The following is a 12,405-nucleotide window of genomic DNA, read 5'->3' on the forward strand; positions in this document are numbered from 1 at the left end:
TGCACAGCAGTGCACCGTGCTGTGCAGGTACTTACCTTAAAAGTGAGCTCCTTGAGGTAAGGAATATTTTCTTATTGTTATTCTATATTTGTCTGGCAGTAAATCAGTGGCTTGCAAAATACTGTGACACTGCAAACAAACCCAACAGTGTTAGTGACGCCTATGAAAAATGAGAGAAAAACATCTTTGATATGAGTTAGTCTAATTAACTGAGACTGTTGTGCAAAACAGGAGTTGGTTTTTAATCAAATTCCATTGGTCTTTTTCCAGCGTGCTCCTTCATTTTGTTCAAGTGCAGCACCTAGCAAGTACCTGCTAGGGGAAACACAGCCCCTATTTAAGTGTGGGGTGAATTGTCTTTGTAAAGCATAGAAATTTTGTAATAGCTGCCAAAGAATCCTGTAGGGCCAGCTGAGATAATGTGGGCAAAACTTAAGTACGTTTTACAAATGTTGGGGGGGGGGGGGAAGATGAGAAAGGAATAAAAAGTGCATTTGGAATATTTAGTGCATGGAGCTGTGCTGAGGAAGCTGACTGTTTAGAAAGTCATGTCCGATGTTCAAGAAAGTTCTGTCTAGGAGTATGAAGCCTTGTTTTTTTTTTTTTTTTTTGCTTGGTAAAATTACTGTGAGCCAATCCCAGCTCTCCTGGATAATAGAAGTTTCTTGTTATCCATCTGTTTGTTCTCAGTGTTCTCTCTTAAAAATGCTTTCTCATTTTGATTTGTGTGCCGTCGCAGTCAGTGAAATTACTTAACCAGCAAAGCTCCACAAAGACAGCATAAAAACTTGTGAGATTGTTTCAGAAAGCCAGGTTACAAAGGCACTTGAAAATTTTTCTGCTAAATAGAAAACATAAGGCAAACTACAATGTAATTAAATGCATTAAGAAGGCTCTGTAAGTACTTTGCTTTAGAGAAGGCTTGAATACTGATACTGCTCTGACGTTATTTCCCTGAAATGTAGATATTTTAAGTGTGTCAAATAGTAATTTTTTTGAAAACAGTGTTATTGTGGAGAAAGATTTAAAGTGATAAAAAGCTAAATAAGAGAGAGAACGTTTCTATTGTGAACCTGCAGATCCAGGGTTAAAAAGATGTAGTTTAAGGATGGAAAAAATGTCTTTGAGAGACATTAAAGCACTTGGAAAATAAAAAACGTTTTGTTTTTAAGTCAACAACAATTTTGTCTTTCCTGCTGATCAAATTTCCCCAGAATACCACCCCAGACAGCGCTGCAAGCTGCCTCTCACTTCTTGTGAAGATTATTTTCAGAAGAATTTTTACGTGCAGTTGTTGAAGGTTTGTATCATCCGCACCAAGGGCAGGCAGTGTATGACTTTCCCTTTCTTTTGCCCAGCGGTGCCATCAGGCTGAGTGCACGTTACCGCTCATTCATCACTTTACCGGCCTTTTATATAACTTTCTTCTAAAAGGCAGCTTGTACTGCCAGCATTTTTCACTATGATCAACACTGCCCTTCTGCACTGTGCGTTTTAAAAGAAGAAACCTTTGGTAAATTGTCACTGTTCAAACATTTTTCTGTTTTGTTTTGAAGTTATCATTCTGCCCGAGCACACACAGAAATGTAACGGCAGGCAGGGATTTAACTGTTAGATTTTCCTCTTATCCACCCCTCACTGCTAATCAGTCACCCTACTTGTAATTGAATAGAAAAAGGTGCCATTGATATGAGGCTACTTTTTTTTTTTTTTTTTTTTTTTTTTTGCAGGATAGATATTTGTGCTCTAAAATGTAAGAACTGCATGATGTTTGTGGCTAATAATGCATGAAACTGTGGGCCTTTGAAATACAAATATTCAAATGAATTTAGGAATGTCAGTTGAACTCTAAGCGTTCAAAAATTCAATAATTATACTTGCAGTTAGGTGATATATGCCATATTTAAGACCAAATCAGAAAAATGGGAGATTAAAGATATTTAATCTTCTCAGATCTTGAAAAAATCCATTTCAGTTTTTCTCCCTCTTGTCTTTTTAGTCAAGTGTAACATGGCTGCCTTCAGTCTAGTGTAAGTGCTAGAAACAAAGTGATTAGCAATAAATGAGGAAATTATCTTTGTTTTTAGTGTCACTGAACAGGTGGATCTTATGGCAAATAAACACTTCCATGTAGTCTGTAAATATTACTTATATTAAAAAAAGAATAGCTGTGGAAGTTGCTTGAAGGTATAGCCTTTTTCTTTAGCTACAAAATAGGCAGTTGTAAGAATGTGGCAGATTCAGAACAAATAATGAATTTTAAGACAGGGCATTTGAACAATTTTATTAATGACAAAAATTTGCCATGCAGAACTTTATTTTCTTTATTGAAAATTCTGTCCTGCTATCTTTACCATTGTTTGACAGCTGCAGTTTTGTATCAGCTCTTCCTGGTGATTGATTCTTTCACTTCAATGGAACCAGATGCTTATGGAGTTTCACTGCTGTCACAGTAAAAATGCCTGTTAATCTGTAGCTGAGAATGTATTTGCAGAAAGAAATATACCTTTGTATCTGCATGTTGATACCAGCTTGTAACATTGACCCCTTCCTCACGCTGTCTGGGACAGATGGCTGTGCCAACAGAACAGGATTAAGCAAGGTAGTTGTTGGTGTGGGGATAAAGATTCTTTCTCAGCATACCTTGGCAATATCTGCTGATCTTGGATGCAGGCCACTTGTAAAGGTGGTTTGTTTTAATTGTGTCATTCATGTTGGGTGAAGGAGAAGTAACAATAAGTAGTGGTCAGCTTAAAAGATCAGCTTTGGTGACAGCAGCAGATACATATTTTAGCTAGCAACCTGACAGGAGGAAAGGAGAAAATGGGTGGGAAGGAGGGGGTAGATGCCATCACTCCTCTTTGTGGTTTTGTGGTACCTTCTCAGGTGCTGTGGTGATGGGTTGCCACTCAATCCGACACAAATCTCTGAAGAGCACATGCAATTGACAGCAGAGCAATGTATTTCATATTTGTAAGAAGGGTTCTGGGTTTTAGTGTGTATTTAATCTTTGGAATAAATGAGCTAATATCCTTTTTATATATATTCACTGATCTGCTTTATGATACAGGACTATAAATGTTTGTTGTTTTGCTAGTGGTCAGCACACAGACATCTTAAAAGGCTGGATGAATCCCATCATGCTGTTTTGTAAAGCCCTTACACAAACCCTTCTCTGCATTTCTCAGCTAGGTCAATTCTGTTAATGCATTGCAAATGTTTGTCATGCCTATGAAGCTTAAATGGAATCTTTACCAGTCACTTGAACTTAAGATGATGGCAGCCAACTGGAAGCTTTTTACCAGGCATTATCTCTTTAATCAAAATCCAGAATACATGGGAAAATTATTTTTCACTGTACATCTTGATGTGATAAATTGTAGGAGAAAAAAAAAAAAAAGACATTCCTAGGTTGTAAGGAGGTTGCTGACTTGTTAACAGCAACAGTCACATAAATGCTTGCTCATATTGCTTGGCAATGTTGTCATTTCTCTTTCTGAGTCAACATCTGTTGCTTTGAGTCTTCATAGCTGTAGATCTAAGTAAGTGATGAGCTTGAGTGATCTGCTTGGACCTTTGGATATTTTGCAGCGACCAGACTGCAAATTAACTTTGGTGATATATTTCTGCTGCATTCCTTTCTAAAACGTGGGTCAGTTTACAACTTGTGAGAAAGCACGGACTTGTGATTCTGTGTACCTCAGCCTGAGAAATGCCATCTCTTACACACATCTGTCCGCCAGGACCAGAAGGGCGAAGCTCAGTTCATCTTTATGTGACAACTCAATTTGGCTCTCTTCTCTGTTTACCTGTTGCTCACATAACCTTACGTTGTACTGCAAGGAATGGTCTCTGTTCTTTTGGATTTCTGGTATTAAGAGATGAAACTCCCTTGCCTGAGCAGCATCACACTGACAGAACTAACTTTGCAGAGGCAAAATGTGTGCATAACATTCGTGTGTGTGTGTGTACGTGTACATATGATCAAATGGATAATGCGTAGTTGAAAAGGAATAAGCTAGATTTCTTCATTTTTTTAAGCGCAGAGAGCAGGGTTTAATCAAGCAGCTGCTTTTTATGGCTAAGCCTTCGCATGCTGTGCTGAGAACTTGCCATTAAATGTCTCTCTCTGGTCTGGAAAGCCTCTTCAACTCACTTTTGAGGCGTATCTACTCAAAGGTCATAGTAATTGTTCAAAGCAGTGTTTTAGCAGTTTTTCAGAATATAAAGTTGTAGACGTGGTGAAATTTTTATACTAGGGTGTCTCAGATGTCATTTGAGCCGCAGAGGCTATTGCTGATGTCATCTGTCACAGTGGTGGGATGCTTAGATGATGGGAAAGCCTAGGTGAAAGATGCTGTAGTACCATTTGTTGATAAATTTGTTGATAAACGTATTCAGTTTGCACTTAGTTAGCTGGCATACTGAAAACCCTGTAAGCCTGACATCAAGGTATATTCTTGTTGCCTTGAGCTTCAGTACAGGAGTTATCTTCAACTTCAGTAAGTGCCAATGAGTCAAAATTTGTCGAAATATTTCTTCTTTACAAAAGCACAAATTAAACGGAAAAGGTGTTGACAGGAAAAATGTGTTTTGGTTATTGCTGCATATTTAGGAGGCAATTAGGACTTCAGTGCTGAATTACGTGGTTGTTTTTACTTTGACCAAACTTTAAAGCACGTGGGTGAAGGCGTGCACCTGTAAAGCACTGCGTTAATGTACACAGCATTGAGTCAGTGATCACATCGTGCTTTAGTAAGCTTTGTGTACTTGTGCTTATTTGAAATGCATTTTGATGCTTTGTATGTGTTGGTAGGTAGATTGTTTTAGTTATTAATATTTACAACGAACTTCAGAAATGTTGGCAAGTTAAAAGAAAAAAAAAGTACTATCTGATATTTTTACCTGCTGTTTTCTCAACGCCCACTCCTCTTTTTTTATGCTGTCATTTATTTTTATCCGTCTTTATTTCTCTCTTACACTTGTGACTTCTTGTGAGATACCCTTCACAACTCTTCCATCTTGAAGTTTGGAGTCTTACCCCCTGCTCCCTGCCTGCCAGCCCAGCATTATCTCCTGTCAGCACCTCACTTCCTCAGTGCTGTTCTGTCCTCTACAGGCACAGGTTCAGCTGCAGACTGCTCTGCTCTCTCCATAGCCAGCTCTGAGCTGTCTCTGAACAGCCAACAGCTCTTCCTGCTTTTCAATACTTAACAGAGAAAAAGCCATCATGCCTGAGATGACTTCTTGAATAGCTCTGCTTTTTTTTTTTTCTTCCTAATTTGGCTGTTTCCCTCTTCAGTCAGCTGTGGTCAGTTCCATTCTAGTGCTCTCCTATCTATCGGCATTGATATTACAGTGTTGTTTTATTCCGTGTCAACAAGTAAACCTTGCTGTGCAATGTCAAACCTGCCCAAGGCCCATGCACTCTGGTTTTGTGTACAGGTGAGTATCACTCATAATAAACATTATCCAAAAATGCATTTTGTTTTCTGTTTGGCATTTAATGTACATTGCTGAGTTAATTGCTTAAATTGAAATGCTCCAAGAAGATACTGAGTAGCTTCAGCTATTTTTATTTCATTTCTACAGGAAGTAACCACTTGTTTACCAGAATACTACAAATGGACACAATACCTCTTTCTTAAGCTTTTTGAATCTGGGATAGTGTATCAAAAAGAGGTAGGTACAAACTTTGGCCTGTGGTATTTGTACTGCACTAGCTCTAGTCACTTATTAGATCAGTACTTCTGAATGCATTTCTGGATCATCCATTTGCATTCATTAAGTGATTAGATATTTATGGTGCTCTGTTTGGTTTTAAATCACTGCAGAATATAATGAATGTTATGCGTCATGAACATGAGTGGGTATTACAGCATGTCAAACCAGAAATGTTTACACTGAAATGCAGGATCAGAACCTAACTACCATTAGTTGATTTTCTAGCTTCAGTACAGAATTTTCTAGGTCTTAACTTCCCTCTCCTAAGATGTAAAAGATAACGGGATCGTGAAGAGTCTCTTCAGTACTGAGATTGACTGCATTATAGTACTGTGATGCTGTCTCAGAACTGGTAGAATTGGATAGGAGAATAGGACATTGTGTCTAACCATCTAATTTCTGAGCCCTGTTTGTGACCTGTAACATATTACAGAAATACTAGATGCTGTAAGAATCACAGCTGCTTTTCAGCTGGAAGTGCATTAATAAATTCTGGACTTTATATTATTTTTATGAATTACATGAGATTATCTCAAAAGAGAAGAATTCAGTTAACCTTTAAGCAGGAGGTGAAACAAAGGTGCTAAATTAAATCCTGAAGAATTATCTAGCCAAAGAAACTCAGTTCCAGAATACCTGAATCTGAAATACCTGAATCTGAACTACTGAGCTGCATCTAAACAAAGCTACAATTTAGTGAATGTTCCTAACCTAAAGCAGAAACTAATAAATTAGCTTTAAAGGTTCCACTGTATTGTATGGGAACCAGAAAATCCTACAGGGTATAATAGAGGATGTAATCTAGTTATGCTGTGAACCCAGAGATGAAGGTTGATGATGAACTGTTGCACTTGGAAAGATGAGGTATTCCTGATCCACTTTTCCTGTTTCTGTCAATAAGATATATTCAGAGATCCTAAATGACAGCTAGTAAGAAGATTGAATGTTTGGTGTGTCCTAGCATGCAGAGTTTGGTTGTTTTGGTTCTTTTTGTTTGTTTTTGTTTGTTTGTTTTTGTTCTGTATTTTCCTTTACCTTTTTTTTTTGTAATAAAAAAAGTTTGTTATCAAAAAGCTAGGATTTACGTTTTTTTTATCTATAGATATATATTTTTTGAGGTGAATCTGAAAAGCTCAGGGCTTGCAGCTTTTTTAGAAGATACACAAAAGCAGTTTTTTGTGCAGGCTCCCACTGTTGAGGGATTTTGGTGGTGTTTGAGTACCAGTGATTGCATGTGCTTTGAGGACTTAAATCAGCATCTGTCAACCTGTAGGGAATGTAATCTCTGTTGGATAGAAACCGGTTGCTTTTTGGCAGAAAACAGATGGCAGAGGTATAGCCCATAACCCTTGGTCTCTTCAAGCTGTCACGTATTCTTGAAGCATGCATCTATCGTGTGTCTTCAGCATACCTGCAATATACATTAGGCAGTACTTTTGCACAGCTTGAAGTCTCCTGTTTTACAATTTCTTTTAGGCGTGAGGAGATAATTGATAGCCTTACTATAGAGATAAGAATGATACATGTCAAGTATTAGTGTGGTTAGCACTCCAGGAGTATGCATGCCTGGCAAAAAAATTTTCTGGTTGGGAAATAGGTTTTGCGTGTCTGGGAGCTGGACTTAGTGAGAGCTAACAGTGCCTGTCTGGATGCTGCAGCTTCTGGAGACAGTGTGTCTTAATTCACCACAGCAAAATACTCTCCCTCCTACGGTACAGATCTGATCAATGTACTGTGGAGAGTATTGACTTGGCCAAGTGTGTCTCATTTCATTTGAGATGAATTGCTGTCTAGACTGTATTGATTATTTTGATTAGGTACCTGCAGTCCAGTACCATGGTCACCAAACCTGGAGATGATACTTACGCTGTCTGGGCTTCTGACATCTGAGGTTAGATGAGATGAATCCTATCTTAAAAGCTTGTGACCTGGTGTAGAGAGCAGATCTAAATAAGTTGTGTGAGATGTGCACTCTCACACTGTGCTCTCGTTGTATTGGTGAAATGTAGTTACTTCCTGGAGCTACTGTTTGAGGCTGTTGTTTTCACAAGGTTGCCTCTGTGAAGTACAAGTAGGATCTAAGGATTTAATTTAATATCCAGGTTTTGAATATTAGTCAGAAGGCTCTGAGAGATGGAAGGACCAAAATGCAAGCCTAAAAGTTCATGGTAAGGCCATTCAGCTGTGTATTTTTTACATGTGTATTTGCTTTATGCTTTGGATTATCTCTCTAGATAAATTTTGCTATTATGAATCATGAGAATATGTCATGCTGAATAATTATACTTGCATAAATACTTGCATAAATCAGTTTGGTTAATTTCCAGAGTTTTCACAAGCTTACCTAGTATCAAAACAAAAGCAGTATTTTTTTCAACTTCTAGTCATAACCAACTTAATACAAGCAAATGCTGATATTACCTCATGCAGCTGACATTTTATTACTTCCTGATGTTATTTTAACGTAGCATGACATTTTTTAGATCTTTATAAATGATAGGATCCTAACTTTAAAGCCAACTTCATAATGTGTTGCATCATTACTGAAAAAAAGCTTGTGTTCTGAAAGTTAGGAAATAGGTCTACAATAGCAGAATATATCGATCATTTATAATTTCCCAATAAACTTCTTGAAGACTGTTGTAAAAACTGTATAATGTTATTGACAGGAAATAAGTGGAAGGTAGACAAATTCAAATTCCGGTGATAATGTTGAATTCATTCAAGCTTGATTTGAAAATGAGTTCATTTTTATTAAAAAAAAAGACTTTAATTCATTCTTTCATAATTAATTTTGTGTAAATGAGTGTAAGCTATACTGATAACAAAAATAGCAACAACGTTCCTCAGAAAGATAGGGTTTGTATATCTGTTTTCTCTTCTGTCCTCAGCAAAATGTTTGTGAAGTGATTGTTGTATTTACTTTTTCTAAGAGTGCACAGCAGAACTGCAATTAAGCATTGTCAGTTTGGAAACTGACGTTTCAGAAGGTCATCAGTAATGGATGAAACGTGAATAATACCAAAGCAGAGAATGTGCATAGGTTGAGATAGTAAGTTCTCCCAGTACCCAAAGAGTGTAAACATTTTAAATAATATGTAATGTATTTCAGTGCTCTGGAGCTGGTGCTAATGCTTTTTATTTAAGCTGATTTAACTTTGATTTTGTTCGAATAGTGGGTAAAACTCAATTTAATAGACCATCACTTCTATCTGTTCATTTTCTCTAGTTAGTGTCTGTCATTGATGCTACATCTGGAATGACTGTCAGTGCTCTGAGGGTTTTTGTGTGTGATTTTACACCCTTTATCATAAATGATCAGCTAATTTGTTCAGTACTGCGAGAGGAAGGTTTTGCTTTTACTCCCTCCCCACCATGTCTGAATACAACACTAGTATTTATTTCACTTTAAATTTTCTTTAATACATTTGCATTGGTAACTGGTAAGAAAGATGATTGCAAAAGTAATTCACACAACTGACAAGAAATGTGTGGAAAATAACAGGTCTTTCACTACAGTGTAATACTTCTGTGACAATCTCCTCTCATGTTGTATATCCTCAGTCGTCTATCCCCTTCAGTCTCACTCTCAACACCTTTGGATTAGTGGTGGACAACTTTTAAGCATCAAACTTTGTAATTTGCAGTATAGGAAATTGGAATACTTAGCCATCAAACCAGGCCAATGCTGCAAACTGCTTTTTTCTTTTAAACATTCAAAATACAGTCGCTTGAGTCTGTATTGCTGATGCAAATGGATGTTATAAAAGTGTAGAAAATAGGAACCCAAAAAATGTTTCTGGATAATCTTTCTGTTATCTAAAAAGTAAGATTCTGTTTTTGAAATAGCGGCTTAAAATATTTTTTCCTGAAATGATTTCAGGCCTTGGTGAATTGGGATCCAGTAGATCAAACCGTTCTAGCTAACGAACAGGTGGATGACAATGGTTGTTCGTGGCGCTCGGGAGCAAAAGTGGAACAGAAGTACCTCAAACAATGGTTCATTAAAACTACTGCGTATGCAAAGGTATGAGGATACTGATTTCGGAATTTATGGTAGCATTTAAGGAGATGACTCTTTTCCCAGAAATATTGATTAAGCTGAATGTGGTCTTTTATGTCTACATGTTTGCATAATACGTAACTATATAATAGTATATGTGATTTGTCCCTTTTTGTGTGTTTTTTTGCTGTGAGCTGAAATCTGGACTGCAGCGTACAGCATATCTTCCACATCTGTGAGTTCTTAAAAAGAAAGTGTCACCTTCCTCTTTTATCTGGATGAAATCTTTATGCCATTCAAGTGCTCTGTGTATTGGGACTTCAAGTATAGATTGAGAAAATTATGTCCAATAAAATATTAAAAATTAATCTTTAAAAAAGCTCATATTCAAGAGACCTAATTTCTACCATCTTTTAGGGAGTATGCATGTCAGGTCCATTCATAATCAAGAGAAAACCTCAGATCCTTTGATTCTCCATGTGCAAAGAGGATAGTTTGAGATGTACTTTTTCTGATTGTTCTGGCAGTAAGGGGGGAACATTTGCTGTATTTGAAGGAAAAATTGAACACGTCTGCACAATCACAAAATGATCACAAGGTTCTGAGCTCTTTATCAGTGCTGCTGTTGTCAGATTTCATGATCACTGTCATGTTTCAGGGTCTGCCCCAACTTTTTGCCTCAGTTTGAGGTTGGAAATTCTCCAGAGTTTCTATTCTAACAAATACATTTTTGTCTATTTCTTTATAGAGGTTATAGGAAGTAATGACTGATATTTCTGGGTTGTATCCCTGCTTGACCAAATTACCAGACTTTTATTTCCCACTGAGAGAGGTGAATCAGCCTTAAATTTCTACTAAAAAGACCCCAACCTTGAAGTGGAAACCTTTCAGTAACCTTAAAACACCTTTGGTTTACAGGATTATTACTTTTTGCTCATCCACCTTTCTCTAGGGAGGAGGATCTACCTTTTTGCTTTAGTCTCTAAGTTAAGAAATACAATTATAGGTAAGACATAAGCTTGGTAAATGATCAGGTCTCCCAAATTTCATTATCCAGTAAGTAAGCTTTACTGAAAGCTGAGGACCTTTTACATCCACAACCATTTACCTCCCTGCAAAAGATCTCATCTTGAGAGACTACTGTATGCCCTACCTACAAAAGAAGGAGGAGGGTTATGGTGCAAGAAATGCTCCTTAACATCTGATCATGAGTGAGAGCTGCTTCTATTTCTTATTTAGGGATAAATGTTTGGGTCAACCTCCACCAAACCTTTAATCATTAATACAGAGGACAGTGAATATTCTACAGATCTCTATAAAGCTTCCCAAAAGTTTGTGCTGTGCTTGATTAATATTCTGTAGTTGATACAAATAAGTCAATGAATTATGCCATACTGCTCCCAGCTCAAGTGCTTTGGCAAGCATTGCCTTCGTGTGCTCCTGCTTCTCAGTGCAATGACAGATGCTGCCAGTTACTAGCAGGTGGTTTGGATTTTCCTCTTCACTCACTTTTCCATTTTTTTGCTGTTTTTGCTGTGGTCCTGGCAAACTTTACACAGTCTCTGTTTCTTTTGGCAAGGGTTTTGTACATTTGGTTGTTCAGGGGAATTTTTTTTTTATCCAATAACTGACATTAGATGGGTTTCACAGCTCAGAAGATTAAGATAAAGAAATTTCATTTTTTATTACTTATTTTTTTCTTTCAAGTTGCAAATGACTAGCTAATATGGTACATTGTGTCTTACCTTCTAAATGGCCTGTGAACTGCAAACTGGAGATTGCCCATGTGAGGAAGACGGTCTCTGAGCTATCACTGTCAAGATACTTCTGTCTCCTGGAGACAGTGTGTCCACACTGACATAACCAGGAAGCTTCACAGTAGCATCTCAAGAGAGAATGCCATATCACAGATTTTATATGCTACAACTTTGACTCCTCTATCTGAATATATTGACTAATTATCCCCAAAACTCAACTTTCCACACACTTATTCCTTACAGTAGTCACTCCAAGTACTTTTTAAGGCACTTTTATGTGACTAGTCCTTTTATGAGTCAAAGATACCTCTTTGACTCTAAGAAGCTAAACATTTTTAACACCTAAACGATTTTAGGATGATAACATTAGTGATGAGAATACCTTCACTTCTGAGGGGGGCATTATTTGTTGTCTCTTGTTCCTGAAGGCACTCATCTGTGTAAAGTATTTACCTGGCTTACATCATGGATGAGAACTACTACCAGAACAACTTCCTTTTCTTTAATGTTCAGAAACTCTGGGTACATGGCCTCTAATCATAAATGAGTACAACAAATAGTTTTCGATCTTTATCTGAGAGTTTATCAATGAATATACCTCTTTAGAAAAATAGCAGGTTCTTTATAGATATCACTTCCCTTTTTATTTCTTCAGTTGTTTGGAGCTCACAATTAATATGTATATAGTAACTTTCCTGCAGTTATTTTCAGGAACCTGAAGTGAGCCTTCATACTCCAGCATACTGCAATAGCAGAAGGTGTTTTTATACAAGCTGGCCTGAGATTATGATGATTACTTGTTGTACTTAATGTGCCGTGCTGCTGTAAGAGAGAAATCTGAGAGGACGTTATAAAGATTATCTTTAATGGAACTAGTCATTTTCTATGGTTAATCTCTTTGTCTCAAAGAACAAAAAACAA

General features: G+C 37.2%; 1 protein-coding gene across 1 annotated transcript in view; it reads left to right on the plus strand.

Annotated features, from left to right (window-relative positions):
* LARS2 (leucyl-tRNA synthetase 2, mitochondrial) overlaps positions 1-12,405 on the plus strand; it is a gene marked incomplete at both ends in the record, with an annotated part of 78,149 nt that overhangs the window by 16,684 nt on the left and 49,060 nt on the right. The window contains 2 exons of the mRNA XM_079538594.1: positions 5,593-5,682; positions 9,608-9,751. Coding sequence (XP_079394720.1) covers positions 5,593-5,682; positions 9,608-9,751 — 234 coding nt within the window. The remainder of the gene's footprint in view (positions 1-5,592; positions 5,683-9,607; positions 9,752-12,405) is intronic.

The sequence above is a fragment of the Tetrao urogallus genome, assembly GCF_951394365.1.
Source record: "Tetrao urogallus genome assembly, chromosome: 7".
Taxonomy (NCBI): domain Eukaryota; kingdom Metazoa; phylum Chordata; class Aves; order Galliformes; family Phasianidae; genus Tetrao; species Tetrao urogallus.